We start from the raw sequence: 21542 nt of genomic DNA, 5'->3' as shown, positions 1-21542 counted from the left end.
TGAATTCCATGTAAATAAGTGCAATGACATTGAAAATGTATTCCCAGTATATATTTTTATTTAAGATTAAAAAAAAATCTGATTAAAGAAAAAAGATACCCACTATCTCAATTTCCTCTTTTTCTGTATGAAAAAAAAAGGGAGGGGAATTTGCTCTGTATTTTACGCAGCAGAATCTGCAGGAATCAAAGGTAAAATAAAATATTCGAGTAGACTTTTTTTGCCTTTGGCTTGGGATGATGGAAGATTTGCAAAATTCTATTGTCAAATTCAAACGAGGAGAGATTAAATTGCAAAAATTCACAAGCTGATACTCCCGTGGCTGCCAGAAGAGTTAGGCTACCTCGTGTCATGCTCAGTTATTTCGGAAGAGCCGTCAGACACCGGTGCCTGTTCTTGAGTGCAGCTGAGCTGGCTGCATCTGTGAGCCAATGTGAAAATATAAAAGAGAGCGGAAGAAATCCCAGGGGACTGTCGCTTCAAGAAGGCGAAAAATTGGTGGTTTTTGCTTGCCTGTCTCTTCCCAGCTTCCTGCCCCCTTTAGCGTGTGAGAAAGGCAAGAAGAGCTCGTGCACTTTGGAAATTCGATAGGAGGCAGCAGCTGATCTTCCCATCACCAGCCTAAAAATAATCCACTCCAGGGCTTGGAGCTGCTTCACCAAGTGGAGGAAAATCCTGCCATCGGGATGATATTGATCACATAGCAGAGCCGAGGGAAAATTGGGGTTGGTATTTTGTTTTTTGGTGTGTGCCAAGGTAAGCGAGAGAGTTTGATCTAACGCTGAGCGGCCAGATGGGGACCCTCCCCTCTCATTCCCCACTAACCACCTCCTCCTCCTCCTTCCCGATGCCTGTGGGACAGCACTGCTCCTTTGCTCCTTGCCGGACTTCCAGCTTGGATCTCTTCCCCTTTTCCCCTTTGCATTCACAGGCGTCCTCAGGCTTTACAGCCCCCTCCTCTTGATGTTTTTCCTTGCTGCTGCTCGCAGGGCTGTGTTGCTTTTTTTAAACCGTCCTGGCTCGCCATGGGAAGTGCGGGCTGCGCAGCACGCAGGGCAGCACGCTGATGCTCACCGTGTTAGGAAGCTTACCAAAAGGAAAAGGCAACGTGCTGGGGGTGTGAGAGCACGGCAGATGTTTTTGGGAAACGCTTTGCAGTGCCAATGTTGGGCTGAGCTGCACGCTCTTGGGGTTTTCTCTGTGTGTGATCCAAAATGTGCTGAAATCAGTGAGCTTCTCTGCATTAAATTCACAAGGCTTTGGATCAGCCTGCTGCTATATACCCATTAGCGATGCGAATGCTGGCAGCAATCTCAAATAACTGATCACCTGATGGCCCCAGATGGACAGGGCTTACAAACATAGCAGGATATCTCTAGGATAGGTGGTCACTGCTGAAACAGTAATAATAAGGAAAATTATGTTTTTTTAGAGTATCGTATTTGCTAAAATATGTCTTACATGGTTAGCACTTTCTCAGAGTTCTTTGCAAATAATGCGCAAACTATAAAATACGTAGCTTCCATTAGAACACGTGATTTTAAGGAGATAAAAAGAACAAAATGAAAGGTTTGTACCTTTAGTAAAGGTACCTTAATAAAAGGAAAGGAAAGGTACTTTAAAAAAAAGGAAAGGAAAAGGATTCAGAATATTAACCTAAAATCTGTGGCAAAACTCAGGGTTAGACCTTCCGTTGTGCTTATCCAAATCTATACATTCAGAATCCAACCTTTGTTAACTTTTGGGTCTGTTGTGAAATTTCACAAGGAAAGAAAAATTCTTGCCTTTGTAATGTCTCAGTAATTCAGAAGATAAACACTAACTACTTCTGTATAACTCTTGAATATTTTCTCCAACCTGCATATATATGAGTATGCATGTCCATATATAGAGATCTATAAGTATATATACATGTATATATGCGTATCTGTGTAGGTGGGCATATAATGCACATTATATGTGTAAGACAAAGAAGAAAATAAAATCTGAATTGAAATATATGTCCTGTAAACTACTATAATTGGGAAGTGCAGACCTGCAGTAGCTATTGAACTTTTTAAAAATATATGCAGAACTCCTGAAATAAAAAAATTGCAAAAGATTCCAATATCCCCCAGATAAGGTCCACCTGAGGACTCTTTTCTTTAGAGTGAGGAGCACACTCCTGGCAGAGCACACAGAACAGTTGTAATCCATGTAAGATGAAACTCTTGAACATGAAGATTTTTAAGCTCATTCCACAAGAACTAAAAGGAATTAACATGTACTTAAGCAGAATTCTTACAGCTTTTGCAGTTAGTGAGGATGTTCTCTCTTGGGAATTAAAATCTGCCATTTTCCTATTATCTTCTTAATTGTTTATGGAAAATATATCTCAGCAATTGATCTGGTGCCTTGGGAATCCCCAATTATCTTTCTGAAAATTAGTTCCTTTAATTTTTTTTAAAGTGTTCAGGTTAAATGCTACATCATATTCTTGCTAACAAGAATACTTTTTCCTTTCTCTACAAAACACTTTTCTCATACAGTGCAAGCATTTTTTCCTGAATTTCTTTTGTACCGACTTCTGTTTGATATGTTATGACAATGTCTGTATATTTTAACCCTAAAATAGAAATGCTTGTCTTGCCAGTGATGGGGATCTTCAGATGAAATTTTAAATGCTTTAAGGACACAATTTTATTTAGCTGTTTCATTCCAGAGTGAACAGCCATTCAGATAGTTACATCCTCATTACATAAACCAACAGGGAAACTGATATGAGGAACTGCTGTAAATGCTGGGGAGGTGAAACTTGCTCTCATGGCACCACCATGGGCCCATTCTCTCAGTACTTCTTTCTATCTTCTCCCCTCCTTTGAAGTGTTGCTCATGTCTTTAGCTGACTGCTCAATAAAGGCCATTTTCGAAGAGAGGAGTGAAAAACACCTGTAAAACTTTTTGACTCATTCTAAAGTTTGTAGAGACTGAAATTAAAGGGAACAATTTGCCACTAAATTACAATGAATGTCCAGCCATTATTTGAATCAATAACACCCATGTTGGGGTGTTGAATGTAACTGGTGCATTTAGATAGCAGCACATACTTCTTATCAGATGATTGCATTTATCACATGGCTGTATTTTCCCTGACTGAAATGCTAAGTTAAACCTAGTGTGCTGGCATCAGTATCATGAGGGGTAACATTCCTGTTAGAATTAGTTGTGAAGCCAGTATATTGCAATGTACTCACTTCGGTGCACTCAAATTTTCGTGACCTACTCTAGGCAAATAGAAAGGGAAATAATTTCCGTGAGAACACATCTGCCTCCAGGAGATGTTCTGGGTGCCTGTCCTGAGCATTCAATATTATTCTCCTAGCAGCTTGTGTAATGGGTCTTTATGCAGGTCTTTGGAGCTTTCACCTGTGTATTAGAGATCTGCAGAGTACTGATCTTGTGGTAAAAAATGTCTATTGACATGGAGAGGCAGGAGCAATCCAGGACATGCATGTGCCATGCATGGCAGGCCTTTACAAAGGGGTCCAGGCAAAGCAGGAGCACAGTCCCAGCGTATTTTAGCAGAGTTATTTGTCTGTCACTAGTGGCTTAAGAAACTTTAAAGCTTGGTGAGATATTTTGTCACTTTTTTATCCAACAAATTGTTAGAATATGTTATTGCAGGTATTCTCTTCCCTGTATTCATTCCAAACAGTGAGAAAACCTCAGTGACTATGGATAGGACTGTTTTCTGAAATGAGTATAAGAGCATCTCAACAGTTTTTCTGAAAGGCTGCTTCTTTCGGATGGGAAAGAGTGGTCAAGCAAAGTTGCCTTCATGTAAAAGAAAAAAACAAACAAACCCTCAAAGCTCCAGAGATTCCTAACTGAACATGACTGCACGAATTTAGGAAAAAAAAAGGTGTTATTAATACATACAAGAAAAAGAGGCCTGTGCACTTTCCAATAGCCATCATTTCCATTGGAATGCAGAGATACAAGTACAGATTCACTAAAAAAAACGGTGGGCATTTCTTGGCTATACACATCCTGTGGTTCATGATCCTTTAGGTGGTCCCAAAGGACCTCGCTTTGAAACTGAAGTATGGTGCCCCTGAGCTCCATGCCCGTGAGCATATTTAAGCACGAAGCTCAAACTTGTTGCAATCAGACCGAGTTATCATGGGAATAACACTGTGGTCATATTGGACCATTAATTTGGAGACTGAACTAACGTTTCCCTTGCAAATTTGCCTTTACACTAGGCCGTGTAGACCACGGTGAAGCAGGTAGCTGCTGGGGGCAGCACATTGTTGTGGGTGGTAAAATGATCTGGCTTTGCTGCTTACCTCACCTACATGCCATGCCAGGAGGCCAAGCTTTGGGCTGCTGCTGCCAGTGCTACCAAGGATGGGTTCTTTGCAAGTGGAGTTGGGGGTGGGTTGACTGCTCTTCACTGCAACAGTCACTGCTTTTCTCTTTTCCCTTGCCTGACTCCAGAAATCTCTTCAGATCTCTACCTCCTCTTACACCCTGCTTTTCCTCTTTGATACTTAGTGAAAAGTATGTCTCCTCCTCTATGGGCAGGTTAAAATCACCTTTGCCTAAACTGTGGGAAGCCTTGAGTGGGAATAATAACAATAATCTTTCTTCTAACTTTCTTGGAGTTAATTGTGAGATCTTCAACCTGGCTCTTCATTACATGGTTTCCAGTGGGTACCAGATCAGACTGTTCAGTCACTACTTGGTCTTAAGCAGTAATCAAAAACTCTGCTTAGGAAAAAATATTTTAAAAGTCTTTAGTGTATTTAAATACATACTTTTACAATGCTCTGCACAGAACGATTCCTCACGTAGCCAATATACCTCTGTTCCCCTTTCTGCAGGTCTAGTTCTGCCTGGAATGTGTAGGCTTTAGATTCGATTTAGATTCTTAAATTAGTCAGATACTTTTGAAAGTGCCACATGCACTATTGCAGCCCTAAGGAAGTGCTCACCATTAGCCACAGTAATCTTTGCAAGCATGGGATCTTAGTGTGGGCACACTATTTCTGCCATTATGTTATCCAGTTTCTCAAGAAGCCTTGAGAAGACACTGCTCCCTTGGAGGAGCACTTGCACCTGGAAATTTGTTGTCCAACTGCTGTTAACTTTGATGGAGCTGTACAACCATTGCTGGAAAATGCTCAATACTATCTAGAAAAATCAAGGATTTATTTTTCTGCCTTAGGGTCTTTTTTTTTGTTGTTGTTCTATCCTTTAATCCTTGCAGATGAGCAGAGTATATAAATACTGAGGCAGTTTGAAATGAGTATCTGGAGACATGCCTTGAGGCAGCAGAAAATCATGGCTAACTTTAGCCTTGAACCAAATGGGACTGTCACATGCAGAGAGCCTACCCTTGCATTTCAGTAGAATATAATCCAGTTCATTTGCACTATCTGTGAAAGTTGATCAAAGAAAGACATGGAAACTACATAAGGGCATTTATGCTTCATGCCATGAGCATGTGCATCTGTGCATCTCCAGAGCCTCCTACATGAGGTTTCCAGAAAGGGAGCTGGAGCCAGTGCTTTTGGGCCGTACGTGGACATCACTGCAAATCATAAGCTGCAGTGGATCAACACTGCACTGTGATACTGGTCTGAATGCCCGAATAGATGTTAAATATTTGGAGCTTTAATGAAGATGATCACCAAATGTGCTGATCAATGATAAAGTATTGGTGGTTCACAGGCAACACAATACTTTACAATACTTTTGACTTTTTTTTTCTTTCAACATATAGTAACCAGCCTGTTGCCCTTGATTTTCTCCCTTGTTTTTTAGATAAAACACTTAAATTCTGTCTCCTTTCTGAAATGAGCCTGTAACACAAGTATTGTATTTGAATAGACTGCTCATACGTACTATGGAGAACTATCATATGTAGTATGGAGAACTATGATTAGTCAGATGGGCACCATCTCTGTCTGTCAGGACTGAAGATAGGGCCAGATCTTTTTTTAGCACTACCAATATGCAAAGGACAACTATTTTTAAGAGGATGTGGTGCTGGACATACGACAGTGTCACAATATTAGGCCCAGCACAGCTGTTACGCATCATCCTGGGGAGATCCTAGGGATGAGGGTTTGAGGTGCAATACAAAACCTCTATAAACTGTTAGTAGGTCCTAGGTGAGAAAAGCTGAGTTAGTAGTCCATTACTCCATGGGAACATCTACTGCCTACATTTCATTTCTCTTCCAGAATAAATAAATTAAGAAAAAAAAACAGTTTCCTCTTATCTTGCTCTCTTGGACACAGTTTTAATACTTTCTCCCAGTTTTATTGTTGACTAGAAGCCAAAAGCTACACTGAGAGTCACTTGAGCGCAGGATACTCCTACCTTTTAGTACCAATCCAACCACTAGACCGCAATAGCAACTTATGCTGTGTCAGAAGAGTCATATTTGTGGGAAAGGGAGGAAAATTCCCAGCAGGACTTCCTTGGACTTCTGACCTTCAATAAAGATGAGGAAACAACACTTTTGATTTTCAAGATTATTTTGCTATTATGTTTCTCTTAAAGGAGACATGTCAAGTTTTCAGAAAGAAAGAAAACATCAAATAATCTCTTTGTAGTTCTTTTGAAAAACAGATTTTCCACATTCCTACTGAAGATTGAATAAGTTTTCTTGTCAGCAGGTAATTTTGATGCTGAAAATTCTTCCTTATGCACTTAATTTTTTGAATGTGAATAATTCAACTGCTTCTCTTATTTCTTGTAAGATCACATTTGTACACCAAGTATTTTTGCAAAACGTGGTCCACCATATGACCCCGAGTTATGCCTAACTTCTGGCTAATGTCAGTCCTTGACTTGCTAGTATGTTTGGAAAAGGCCTACGTTTGACACATTCTTTTCACTGGAACTCCAACTCCTTTACATGTTTCACTGAAATAGTTCAATTTGGGTTATACTTTGCAGAGCAAACAAAAAGCAAGCACAGAGCAAAAAGGGGGTTTAGCAGAGGTGCAAGGTTTGTCTTTGAACTCTATAACCTTTTAAAAATCTCTATATTTATGTTCACTCCAAGGATACACTTGAGCAGCTTATGCATTCTTTTATTGTTTTCTTTGTTTAAATAAGGAGAGTAATATAACTTATCATCTGAGCTATTTGAGAAAAGAAAAAAAACATTGTTTTCTTACCCAACTAACCTATTTCTTCATTACATTCTTGCATTTTTGCATGTCTATATTGTTCTGATTCCACAAAGCTCATTTGTGTCGAAGTTGCTGCAAAAAGATACATTCACCAAAGCATGCATATGCTTTACTGAATTTACATGAATTAATGACAAGCTTTGTATTTTAAAAAAAGATCAAATAAGCTTATATAATCTATTCTACAGAAGTATGTTACTGCATATAACTTGCAGAGAAAGAAGCCTGCATGGAAGCATTTGGTTCCCGTCTTGTTTGATCTTCTGATAAAGAAAAATGAGCAAATAAGTAACACATAGGCTGATAAAAAACAGAAGCTAGCTATAATTCTGGGTCATACTATACACTGTACAGACCCCCCCACTATACAGGCCCCTACTATACAGACATGGCTATGTAAGTTCATCTTGGTGCACAAATGTAACCATAGAAGCCATTGAACTACTCAGATGAAGCTAAGCATTTGCATAAGAATTTAAAGGTTCGAACATAAATACTGATTTACCACCCATGCAATCTTCAACACAACCTACTTTGGTTAACAGTTTGGCATGTAGCATCTGTAATAGCAATTATAATGTAACCATTGTTGTTCTCTGGGGCAATGAGGGAACACAAAATATCAGTGAAAGCAAAACTGCCAAGCCACAAATATCAAAAGTTCAGAGCTTGCACTGAAAATGAACTACAACAGAGGATATGAACAGAGATATTGCATAGATATGTGCAGAATGTGGCCTCATTAAATAATCAGTAACATACAGGCTTCAGTTTATGTGCCTTTGAATTTTCTTGCAAGAAACAGAAATAAAAATTTTCAAAACTTTTTCTCAATATACTCTTTTGAATATAGAGCTCTTCAACACGGTATTTATGCATTTAATCAACACTAAAATTAATTGCACAGGATAGTCAATGTCCAGGTACTTAATAATACATTTATTATAAACACAACTTTAGCTCTGTTGTGCTTGGATGAGCACATAATCATTTTTTGTTTAGCTAAAAGAAATGTTATAAGTCTTGCTGGCCACCCTCTTGGTTCAACAAGTTCCTGGTATCTTTTTTTTGTAGTGGACAGACCTTCTGGAAGCAATGAGGCTCGCATTCTGTGGTAATGACAACACTTCAGCCTATAACATCACTGCTGGGGTCCTAAGAAATGTCTGCTTTGTGGATGCCCTCAACTTGGTTCCCCATGTCTTTTTGCTCTTTATCACCTTTCCAATTTTGTTCATCGGTGAGTTAGTCAATGGAGCTGTGCAATCCTGCAAACACTTGACTGTGTATTTAAACTTGACCAGGTTTATATGTGCTTGGAGGCGTGTGGTCTTTTAACATTACAAAGGTGCTGGTGCCTTAGGTTATTGTATTCAATAGTTTTCAGAAAGAAGAGATAAAACAGCCTGACCAAGAAGCCTTGAAGCCAGACCATTTGAAAGGGTGGGAATTTGGGGTACAAATCTGAACTAAAGCAGCATGAAAAGATGAATTAGAACCATATCAAAGCTTTGAAACTTCTCTCTGGATAAGTTTTATTCACGTTCAAACTTGGCAGCTTGCAATCTTCTCTATTATTAGATATAAGACTTAGTATAGTGGAACTGAATTCCCTTGGTGTTAAATGAATTTTGTAGAAACTTTTGTAGGAAACTTTTAAAACAGAATAATTTGATTTTTGTTAACATTTGTAAACAAAAGGAGAGCAAAGCAGATAATATTTTTCCGTGGAAATGAAAATAAGAGATTATAAATCTATCTCTAGGGGAATTTATGACAGTGGAGTGGCTGTGGCTTACATATTCTTGTAGAAAGCCAAATGTAAATGTTTGAATGATACCTCTTCTCTGTAGTAGGATCTTTGTCTCAGTATTTGCAGTGATGAGACAAATGCAGTTGAAAAGACTGTTTCAGGGCTTTTAGTGTCCCCTGAGACACTGCTCTTAACAAGGCCTGAGATAGAGATAATAAATTTGATTTCATTTGTTTGAGTTAAATATATCTCTTTGAGCATACATTGGAGGATAGCATGTTTATAGCCTTTGGAAATTTTATCCATTGGGATACTGGGAAAAAGGAGACAACACCATCATACAAATTCTGTCGGTTCCTCTTATGTGAGAATGAAACTTTTAGATGTTTCTATTGCTTTCCTGCTTTTTTCTCCCCTTGACCAGGGTCCAAAAATTTGCCTTTGCTGTTTCCAGAAGTCTATTTTCCCTATTGTCTTTCGGGTCAGGCCTAAATGAGGAGGTGGGGGGTACATGGCAACTCAGAGACTCCTGTGTCATGCAATTTGTAAGAACAGCCCCTGTAGCCTCCCTGCTCTTTTGCATTCATTATATACCATGGAGCAAGAGGTATGGAATAGAATAGGAGGTTGATAACCTGATCCTTGCTGGCTGCATGACAGCGTTTCTCTTTCACTAATATTATTTTCCAGGCTGGGGAAGCCAAAGCTCCAAAGTCCAGATTCACCACAACACATGGCTGCACTTCCCCGGACACAATCTGCGGTGGATTCTGACATTCACCCTCCTCTTCGTACACGTGTGTGAAATAGCAGAGGGCATAGTTTCAGATACGTAAGTGACTGTCTGCTGGATAATCTAGCTAACTGCATTTGTTAATGGGTAGCATTAATACATGGTAGACCTACTATTAAGGTGTAAGGAGTTTTTCCTAGAAGGATGGGGCTTTGCTTCGCAGACTGTCCAGGTTTTAACAGGATGAAGAGAAAGCAGCTGTTGTTAGCACATTGCTATTCTCCTCTCAAACTACAACCGCCAGTAAATATTGACTGCAGTTAAAGCATTCACATGGACAAAAATCTTTCTCTGTCCAAGGAAGTCATACTCTTCCTTTCAAGAGGCTAGCATAACACCTAGGGATGCAACAATGATCAATAAATCCACCAAACTCACTGATCTATACTTTCCTTATTTTCAGACAAATGAAATCTCGCCATCTGCATCTTTTTCTACCAGCTATAATAGGATTTGTGGCTGCCACAGTATCCATAGTTTATTACCATAATATTGAAACATCTAACTTTCCAAAGTTACTGTTGGGTAAGTCTAAGTCTGACATTTATGTAGTCTTACAAAAACTGGTAGTTTATTCAATTTTTTTTTTTCAGTCAGCTTCCTTAGATTAAAGAGGATGGAAAAAAATGCATGAGAATATTCAAGAGTTTGTCTTCATTCACAAGGACTATTTCCAAAGGCCGCTTTTCATTGTGATCAGACCAGGAACCATCCTGTGTAGGTGGCATTATTTCCCTTTGCAGATGAATTTGGTATTACCCAACCTAGTGATGAATGCAATCTCCCAGGCTTTCCAAAGGGACAAAAGAGAGATTTCCTTGTGAAATATACAGTTGTCTGATATTTGCCATAACTAGCTCAGTAAAAGGATGGTGCAGCAACAGAAGAATTTGACTAGATATTGCTAGATAATATTTTGGGGATGCATACTGCCTAAATTGCCTGTAGCTCACAAAGTTGTCTACCCTGGGCTGATACAAACCAGGTGGCAGGATAAAATTTAAACAGTATAGACTCATTTTCAAAATGAGTGCATTTGCAAATGAGCAGCAGGGATGCACCCTGCTAAGTTTTCCCAGAGGCTAAGTCATACGTATCAGGTTAAGAGATTTCTCTTTCATTTCAATAAGTTCCCCATCAGATTACATTAGATGGCCTTTTGTAATTGTGTGAAGACCCACCATTGTGGAATTCATTGAAAGGTGGTGGCCCAGGAAAGGAAACAACAGCTGGGAGAAATAAAGTACAAAACAGAACTCTCAAGCCTGAGTCCTTAACCATGGCTGATGTCACATGGTGCCCCTGCCAGCCTGCAGGCTAATGATATATAGGATCATCATGCTTGCATTGAATTAAACCATGGAGTATTCCTGCTTGAGAGTGCTACAACTTCTGTGGCACTGACGTAGCTAAAACATGTTGCTTTGGTTTTTAAAAGATCATGGATGTGTGTCTGTTTTCCAGCTCTCTTTCTTTACTGGATAATGGCCTTTGTCACCAAAACAATCAAGCTCGTGAGATACTGCCAGGATGGCGTGCCTTTTTCTCAGCTGCGTTTCTGCATCACTGGAATTATGGTCATCCTCTACGGGCTGCTCATGGCCGTGGAGATCAATGTCATTCGAGTTAGGGTATGTGGTTTCTTTATGGGGATCTGAAAAGTCATCTGTGGTATCTCAGGAAGGAAGTGGGTCTTCAGCCCCACTAGTGTTGGCACGTGTCAGCTTTGGGCCCACGTGAATGTCTGATTATATAGAAATCAGTGGGACCTGTCATCTCTTTAAAATGTGTCCTTGATTTAGATCCTGTATGTGGTGTGTGTGTGTGTGTGTGTATTTGTATGCTTACACACACACACATATACATACACATATGCAGATGTAGGCATGCATGCATATTTGTGTGTGTGCATGTAATCTTTACATTATATATCATGTTAATTCAGATAAACTATATATGAAGTGAATGGATAAGTAAATATATATTTTTTTACCTGTTATAATTTAAAGTGTGGTTATATCCCAAGAGTTCCTTTTTTATTATGAGACAGATGGGCGGGACTGGTGAGCTATGAAGCTGTATCCACATTCCAGCTTGCTCAATTTGTTGCCAGTTATGCTGTCAAAATGGAACTATTCCTGTTTAAATGCAAATTTATATTTAAATTCAATTTGCAATTACTTTCAAATGCAAACTTGACAGTGGAGTTATATTGCATGTCTTTTTTACTAAGAATTGCCATTAATACAGATAATTCCTGAGAATACACTCTCTATTTTTTCTTCTCAGAAATATGTATTTTTCACAAACCCTCAGAAGGTAAAGCCACCAGAGGATCTACAGGACCTGGGTGTGAGGTTTCTGCAGCCATTTGTCAATTTGCTCTCAAAAGCAACTTACTGGTGGATGAATACACTCATTATATCTGCTCACAAGAAACCTGTAGACCTGAAGGCAATCGGGAAGCTTCCAATTGCAATGAGAGCACTAACCAACTACGTTTGTCTCAAAGAAGCATATGAGGAGCAAAAGGTAACCCAAGATGCCCATGTCACTGTTGGGTTTAAAAATGACAGTATCACTTTGAACTTTTCCTGCTGCTATGAAATCCTAGTTTTAGGAATTTTTAACTCAGGAATGCTTGTTCCGAGGTGAAAGTTCATTTAGGAAGTTCTAATCCAATGGTTACTATTTTCATTTTAGAAGTGAAAGCTTACTTTAAACTTTAAATAGTCATGAAAACATCTTAAATCAGACAACATCCTGTCTATAGTTTCAGTTGGAAACATTCTTCTTCACTTATTCTCCATAAATCCTCTCTCGAAAATACTGTACATTTAGGTAATTGCTCTTTGTTTGTATAGTGGGAGGGTGCAAACTAATGAATGTTTAACCTGTGCTAGTTATGCATATTGGGCAGGGGCTCTATTATGACCTTTCCTGTCAGATGTGCACTGGAAGCAGAGGGGAAAGTTGTATAAACAGAGCAGGATATTGGAACACAAAAATCTTTTTGCACATGGAGGCATTATAGCAACCTCTTCCTCCTAATTGTACCCTAATTTCAAAAACACGCATCGAGGAAAAGAAATTTGGATAAACTCACTAGGTTAGGGTGAGGAGTTTTCGAAGAAACTACTGAATGCATTTAGGGAAAACTGTGAGGGTTCATTTGAGCTTAAAATTAAGCTGGTGATTCCATAAGAAAATAAATAATCTATATTGCTGAAAAGAGGGTGGTTGAGAAAGAGTGTTACCCTGATATGTACATACAGATCAATTCTCAAGTATAAACGGAGAGAATACAAAGGATACTTTGGAAAATGTAGCAAATTGAACAAAGGCATATAAACCTTTTCTTCTATGCAACAGATAAACTTGTTTCCAGGCAGTGCAGCCATTTAGAACAGCAATGCAAGGAAAAGCTGGGAATAGCTCTGTTCTCCCAGTAACTAATGGAGCTATGGCCTCTTTGCTGTGCAATCTGAAATGAAGTCATAATTAACATAATGGTTTCTATTTTAATAGATTTAAGTTGCATCTCTGGATCTCTGCAGTTGCATCTGCATTAATGGATTTCTAGAGTACTGGAGAGACCAGAGCCCTTCTGCCTTAAATAGAAAACTACTGAAGTCACTGGAATTGTGCTTTTCACACCCAAGTGCATCTCTTAGGCCAGCTCCTTAATGAGGTATTTGGTGCCTCAATGTTACTTAAAGAAACCAATGGCACTTAGGTGCCTACCTGGCCCTGTGTATCTGGGCTTTTGTGCCAGACTCTTAATGTCGGTCATGCACCCCTGAGTGCAAACTATTGCCTTTAGCTCATTTACATCTGCAGATACTGTGGATACAGATACGCTATTCCAATGCCAGAAAGCCAGTTAATGGTGTTTTACTCATGTGCATGCATTCAGGGTGCAGCTCTCCTGGTATGCATTATGCACATATGAAGATTTGCAAAAATGCATGGATCCAGTTATTTTCACCTACATTTATAAAGGTGGTGTATGTCAGACTTTTTCTTCATATTGTTTTCCTTAATTATTTAAAATCTCCAAATGAGCTTTGCCTCCGGCACATTTGTGTTAATATTCTAAAACAGGCTGTGACCTTAAAATAAACTGATACTTCGTAGATAATGTTAAAGTAAACCAAAGGGCTAGAACCACTCCAAAAAGCCTGACAGCATAGCTCACAGCCATTCCCTCCCCCAGAGAAACGTGTTGGTTTTTTGTATGCTTGAGTTAGAAAACAACTACGGAATTAGGAAAAATCTTCAGTTTGAAACCTTATCTGCGTTCTGGAAGCGATGTTATTTCACAGTCTCTGTTGCCAGTGTGTATTTCATGTTTATCTTCTGTAGCTGGTAAGGGGAGCCCTCCAGAATCCCCTGGATTAAGTTGGGTTATCCCTGCTTCTGCCAGGAAATAGCTGGTCTTGCCTGCACTTTGTAGCCGTGTGGAAAGAAGGCTTCTGTTGCTCTCCAGATCTCTTTTATCACACCTTGATGAAAGACGCTGAGCATGAGCATGAATGTTCAGCATCGTAAAATGCATTTGAAATAACTCATATGGAGTTTTTTTGCTGTGCTTTTTTGTCTGAAATGAAAATTAAAAACAGATGAATCTTTCTACAAAACAATATAACAAGGAAGATGAATCAGGTTAAACTTTAATAACTGTTTCCCCAAAACCACTGCTTCCCAAACCTGTGCCCCAAACATATGGCAGATTAAGTCTGTGGGTCTAAAATTAACATTTTATGGTTGCTATATTTTGTAAGATTATATTATGCCACTGGAGTAGTCATGAAGTCTGTGAATACTTGGTGCAACCTTTTCTGTTTCCTTTGATGGCAGTGGGATTGCTTCTGAAGTCCTTACTCTGCTATTTAGATAGAATTCCTCCAATTCCTACAACAGGAAAGTTTGCCCACTGTTACATTAGACCCGTGCTAATACTCCCCAGTGACAATTTGAATCTCTTCTTCCATTCTTTCTTTTTCTTTTTATTTTTTTGCATTCACAAATTTGTATCAAGCAATTCTTGGATTATGGATACATTCACTATTCAAAATTCTTTAGGCATAAAGGTTTTTTTTCAAAACATCGAGGCATTTAATCTTCTTAATACCATTTTCTTGCTGGTGTACTTCATAGAATTTTTAAGTTAGTTATCAGTATTTTAATTGTGATACAATATAATATATTCCAACACAAAGCTAAGTAAGTGGTGATTGATATTCTTATTAGCTGTTAATCTGGTAGAGGATACTGCAAAAGGTATTCCACTCTTACAAGAAGACATAGGCCACTTGTTACTAATTTTGTGTCTAGTTTGAGGTTCTCAACATAGGAAAACACATAAAAACATAACATATCTTATGTTCTTTAAATGAGAAGATACTATAAACCTGTAGATAAAATATGCTCTTTTGAAAATCATGCTTGCTTAAACATGCTGTTTGCATTTTCTTTCTGAGCAAAGAATTGCCTAAGAAAGCACATTGCAATTAGCTTCCCTTATCTTATTGTTTTCTGCCATTAGTAAATATTCTAAAAGATGGGCACATTATATTTTCTCACTGTTTTCTAGATATTTTGTTACACAAATATTTTTATCATAACTTTCCAGGAGAATTTCAGTGATAGAGGATTTTGGAAAAATTCTAAGTGTGAATAGGAAGCTTGATTCTGCAAAATAAGCAGCAGTCCACATCACACATAATGTTAGACCTGTGACCTTACATCTATGTATTCTTCTTAATACATATTCACAGTTCCTACAATATTAATTGCCATTTTTGCTGAAGATAAAGAATTCTTTAATAAGAATTCTTAAATAAGAATTCTTTAAGAATTCTTTAATAAAGACTTCTTTAATATCTTTCTAAATTCTTTAACTTGGATCAATTTTCTTGGTCCAAATTTTTGGACCAAGAAATTCTATGTGGAACTTGTTGCATAATCCTTAAAAATAAAGATTTGAAATGTTAATTTAATTAATAGAATTCAAAAGAAAGGTAGATAAATTTCATGTAGTGATAACAAGTATGTGCATTTTGTAGTAATACCAAAAATTGCTATTGAAATAGCAAACATTTATGAGAGAAATAAGTTCTTTTTTTAAGGCTGAAATTTAACGATAATTGAAAGTCCTAAACAGTACATGCTATTGTTTCTAACAGACTAAAAATTTTTTCCTAATAAGTGATCTTAGCCCCTCTCAAGAGTTCTTCAAGGCATTAAAGCTCAGAACATTTATTTGAAGATGACGTGAGCTCTTGTATAGCTCAGAGCCTATTAGGCAGCAAATTCTGACTTTATTTTATTTTTTTCCTTGGAAGACTTGCGCTATATCCCTAATCAAAAGAAGTAGTTTACTTCTTCCTACTTTCTGAAATTCTTCTGGAGCTCTTCTGAAGTGATCCAACCTCTCTTTATAACCACTGCAGAGATATAGCCACATTAATGAAAGAGATTCAATTGAACTATTTTAGATGTGTTCTTTCAAACGAAGTGACTCGCACCCAGCTGTGCCTCGTACTGTGCACTGCCACTGTTGTAAATGCCACATTTGATTAGAGGAATCTTTACATGTTTAATGAGATTCCTAGGAGAGCCTGGGCCCAGGTTTGCTGAGATTTAGGGTTTCACACACCTAAGAAGTTAGGTTTTTCACACCTAAATTCTACCGTTTTAATCTCTTTAATTTCTGTCTGGAAGCAATGAGGATATCAATGCGTCTATAGGGCAGAAGCACATGTAGTATCTACTTAGACAAGATCAAGCTGTAAAATACTATGGTTTCAATAAGAAAAGTGCCTTGAGATAATCATTTTCTAATATTCTGGTAGCTAATTTGAAATGAATTCAATAGGAGATTTTTTTTGATTGACATCTTCAAGTGCAAAAACAACTTTAAATTACAGTCTCTACCCTGTAACTTCTCATAACTTCTCTCTGATGTCCATTTTCCTTACCTAGAGACAAAAAAGCTACCTCTAAGAGATGATGAACTTAAAACTAGCATATTCGCTACAATTTGTCCCAGTGCTACTTATTTTTCTATACTGAGCTTCTTACCATTCCTTATGACCACCCTGATCTAAACTGTACAAGCTAGTTAGCAGTTGCTTGGTTCTCTGGAATATTTGCACATTTCTGGCAACTATCTAACTGTTGAAGTGCCATAAGTGAAAAAAAATGAGAAAAGAGAAAGAGAGAGACATGAAACAGACAGGCAGAGTATAGACATACTTGCTTTGCCTAATTTGCTGGGTAGGGGGTTGTTGTTATTACTAGGCCGTACTTAAAATGTCTGTGAACACTCAAGAGGGCTTGGCTTGGCAAGGCATCTGTGTTACTTGAAAAATGACAGATGCTTTTTTAGTGTGTCAAAAGCTGCTGCCTGAAGTGCAAGAAAATATTCTGCAGGCCATAGATCTGTTGAGTAAAGTCTTTCTTCTCTAGATGAAAAGGACTTCAGAAACTTCAGAACTCCTCAGACCAGACATGGAGGTATACACTGGTTGACGTTAAGTGCAAGAGTCCTGATGCTGCTTAGATTAACAGAACTAGAGAGAACAGAACGAGAGGGTAGAGAGGATCATTGGATGATTTAATCTTACTTCCCAACATAACCCACTACTTCCACTTTTTTGCATCCAGTAATTTGTGGTCAGCTGAACTGAATCTTCCTGAAAGGTATCCAAGAGATAGGAAACATCAAGATAAGCAATAAAGTCATATGACACACGAGCAGGTATCTGTCCATGTTTTTGCTAGGTTTGTTCCTTCAATCCCTCATTCATATCAGAAGCTTTTATTAGATCAAGTGGTTTCACAGCTACAGTGAAAGCAATGACCGAGGGCTTGACAGGTCAAACCTTCCCCTGAGCTGCACATGTCTCAAAGAGCAATGGCTGTGTGCCAGTATGATTACTGTGCATTCGTGTTCTGAGTCTATAGGTTCTGAAAAGTGTTAGTATTTCGGGCTGAGAAACCACATTTACCAAGAAGAGACAGAATTTGAATTTTCTCTGAAAAGTGTTTGACATCTGTTGATATCTGTACTGTGTTTGCTGAGTCTTTTGCTTTAAAATATCCTCAGGAACCATTTGTATAACCAGACAGGAATTAAATTAAGACCTCCAGTTGCACTGACACCTGTCCCTCTGTTTTACAGAAAAAGGTAGCAGACCAGCCCAATCGGAGTCCCTCGATATGGTTAGCAATGTACAGCGCCTTTGGACGACCAATTCTTCTCAGCAGCACGTTCCGTTACTTGGCTGACTTGCTGGGTTTTGCTGGGCCGTTATGCATCTCTGGCATTGTCCAGGGCTTCCAGGATACAACCAACAACACAAATACAACAGAAAAGGTAACCTGACAACACTGCTAGAAAGATTTTGTTTGGTATCAGTTTTTGATTCGTATCAGGCATTTAATATGTCTGGCTGCATGGTCCTGTGTCTATGATTCTCATTTTGTTACTGTCATTATTTCCTTCAAGGAAACTGGGTGTTTGTTGGGAGGGACAGTCAAGTTATAATTCTGAGAAGTGGAAGACCCTACTATGAATGTGACACAGGTAGTGCAATGCAGATAGGGCAGGCTTCCACAAAAAAGACAAAGTTAAAATTATTTTACTGGTAGACAGCAGACAAGATATGAGGAATATATTTTCCTACATCTCTTTTTTTTTCTGATATGGAAATACGCATTATGCAGTGAGTGTTTTGCATTTGAATTAGCTGATATATATGTAATGGAATAACGTTCTGCCCTTCAGATAAAGCATTTCACTGACTTCACTTTATCTGAGCATCTTCTGCTTGATTGCTTGCTCCTGAAACTCATGTTCTTGGCTAATGCTCCGAATTTGGCTTCAGACTCTCATTTAGCCATTTCACTGATGAAGCAGATTTCAACTGTGCAAGTTAACAAATTATGCTCTTTATCATCACTGAAACTCCATGTGTTGCATTTAAGGCATAGAGTCAAAAGCAGAATACATCTTTTCCCTAAAAAATAGGTTTTTGTGTGTATTGAGCAAACAGAACATTTTAACTTGAATATGATAATTTCTGGAGCTAAAACTTAGGAATCCATAACTTTCCCCCCTTTCTTCTTTTGCACTCCCCACAGAAGTGGTGTTTAAAGTTTTAATCAACATTGGCCTAAGGGAATCTTAAAATCTTTGGAGAACTTGAAACCACCTCAAGAGACTGACTGACTTAGTGACAGTCACTATTTTTCTTGGACACATTTCAGAATACATTGGTTTTTAATTTATGGATTTTGGTAAACTTTGTCTTGGTTGTTCTTGCTATTATGGCTTACTCCTTTAAAATCTCTCTCTCTTGGATTAATGTGAATTAATTGAATTTCATGCTTATTCCCCCTTAGTTTTCCTGCTTGAGAACTCCATGAACATTCGTGTATCTATAAAGCGTATTTCATTGTTGTTACGCCCACTGTACACATGCAGAAGTCAGATGCAGGAAAACATTAAGAAAAGGATTTTCAAATGCGTATGACCAACCAAACACATAAGTATCTCCATTTCAAAGAGTCTTCAGCTGGTTAAAAGACTTTGTCCTACTACTTCATGGGGATGTACATGTCTTAAAAACATTTGCACATTTGAAAATACCGTTAGGTGGCCATAAATGCTTGAGTACCTATATGACTCTGGAAATTTTATGGTATGTTGATTATCACAGAATACATCTGTCCAGAAATGGGAAACAAAGTCCCCTCTATTATGGACTAAGTCCAGACTTCAAACTACACATCCTTTGGGTCAAACAGAGTAGTGAGTGTGTGGTGAGGCTGGGATCACTGCAGTGATCACTGCAGCACGGGTGGAACAGAGCGCTTCTCTCCTGTCTGCAAGTCTCATGGCAGATGACAATACGAAGAGTGATGAAAGAACTTTTAAGGGTTTAGGTATGGGGCTTACATTCAAGTATTTTCCAAATCTTTCATCTCAAAATCGGGCTGCAGATTTCATGAGAACAGACTTTCTTCTTCACCTTTTTTTCTTTTTCTTTGTGAGAATTCCAATGCATCCTGCTTCCAGCTGGATCGGAAATACCAAAAGAACAGCTTTTCTTGCAGTATTTTGGTACATTTACTTCCTCCTCTGACAGAAACAGGGCAGCCCAGTAACTGTTAAAATGAGAAAATGAAAACAAATAAAGTGATTCAAGCAAGATATCTTTTTATTTTTCCTTTTGAGGCATTTAAATATCATTTTGTGGGAAAGGCTTGAAGGCATATTCTTAATTTATTCAGAATGGTGCCTTACCATAGGTAAAAATTATTATTCCTTAGATTATATTTCTGGAATGAAATTATTTCCTTAATATGCAAATCCATCACAAATAAACAATTCCATATAATAAGTATTTTCTTTCATCTTTTTCATGGTGCAGGTGGAATGGTGTTTATTTTGTACTGAGTAACATATTTGTCCCCAAAAAGAATCATCATAATTCTATTGAGAAACTGAAGATAACATGGACCTGGTAATCTCATTGTCCATTTTCTGCTAATAACAATTCATTTCAGAACTGCTGAAAGGTCTCCTATGTCTTTGGAACATGAGCACCAGAGTTCAATTTCTAGCCAAATGATTATGATATACAGGACAGTACAAATTCTTATTTTCTATTAGTCATGTTTTCTGTAATACCATCAATACTGTTGTTCTAAAGAAATGCCTGGATCTCTTTGTTCTATTTCCTTCAGAAATCCCTCTGATTTTCCTGTCATATAATTTCTTTTTTTTTTTTCTCTTTTCAGATGCAGGATCCATCAAATTCATACCTCTCCTCAGAGGCATTCTTGAGGAATGTTTATGTTTTGGCAGTTCTTCTCTTCTTGGCCCTCATCTTACAGAGGACATTCCTGCAGGCTTCCTACTATGTGACTACAGAAACCGGCATCAACCTGCGAGGTGCTTTATTGGTGAGCTAAGATACTGTTCCTATGATCTGTTAAAAATAATATCTCCATCTTCGTTCTCTCATGTATCTTGCCCTTCATCTAAACAGTCAATTAACAGCAGTATTTTGAGAGAAGATAGGTCTTGTATTTTTACACAGAAAACTGAAAACATGAGTATCACTGACACAGCCAAACTAACCGTAGCAGTTTCTTTTGCTGAAAACACTAAAACACTAACATGTGGAAGTTTTACACTCACTGTGTTCATATAAGAATGCATGATGTTACATATATGAAGATAAATGATTTCATTTTGGCTCTGTGTCTGCTTTGTGCATTTGCTTATGGTGTTAATCTTGCTCGCTGAGAATAGCGTCAACTTGCACAGTATCTTCGGCCAAACTCTGTTTTCCTGGAATACTGTCTATATATCTTGAGTGGTGATTTTTAATATTTATTTCAAAATTTATTTGAGCACTGTCACACATAGCTCTGTCAAATTAGATGGGATGGGACCAGGTCATTTCCAATCCTGTGTACAAATCACGTTTAGGAACTGCAGTCAGTAGCTGTATCTAAGGGTGGGAGCTGAGGCAGGAATATCTGAGCCCAAACTCCTCAGGGAGCAGTAGTACCTTGTGCAAAACAGAACCTGAAACTGATGTTTTCCAGGTAACTAACTGTAGGAATATCCTGTTGACATGGAAAATTCTTTTCTTTTCTTTTTTTTCTTCTCTTTTTTTTTTAATATGCACTGTTTGGTGTAGCTGTTTCGAACATTTTCTGATTTCTACCAGGGTAGATATTACAGCCTTGGTGAGGATTCAGTGCCTGATTATTTTCTTGTGCT

The 21542-nt window shown here is 38.2% G+C and overlaps 1 protein-coding gene across 1 annotated transcript in view; it reads left to right on the top strand.

Moving 5' to 3' along the window:
• The first annotated feature begins 479 nt into the window (after positions 1-479).
• ABCC9 (ATP binding cassette subfamily C member 9) overlaps positions 480-21542 on the top strand; it is a 69153-nt gene continuing 48090 nt past the window's right edge. Inside the window, exons 1-8 of the mRNA XM_088528403.1 lie at positions 480-756; positions 8265-8430; positions 9634-9775; positions 10140-10261; positions 11201-11367; positions 12026-12268; positions 17925-18119; positions 20555-20713. Of these exons, the coding sequence (XP_088384529.1) occupies positions 8286-8430; positions 9634-9775; positions 10140-10261; positions 11201-11367; positions 12026-12268; positions 17925-18119; positions 20555-20713 (1173 nt within the window). The 5' untranslated portion in view covers positions 480-756; positions 8265-8285. The remainder of the gene's footprint in view (positions 757-8264; positions 8431-9633; positions 9776-10139; positions 10262-11200; positions 11368-12025; positions 12269-17924; positions 18120-20554; positions 20714-21542) is intronic.

This window comes from Tinamus guttatus, unplaced genomic scaffold, assembly GCF_059628265.1.
Source record: "Tinamus guttatus ecotype Peru unplaced genomic scaffold, ASM5962826v1 Tinamus_guttatus_pri_ptg000308l, whole genome shotgun sequence".
Lineage (NCBI taxonomy): Eukaryota > Metazoa > Chordata > Aves > Tinamiformes > Tinamidae > Tinamus > Tinamus guttatus.
This window is presented reverse-complemented; position numbering and strand designations above follow the sequence as displayed.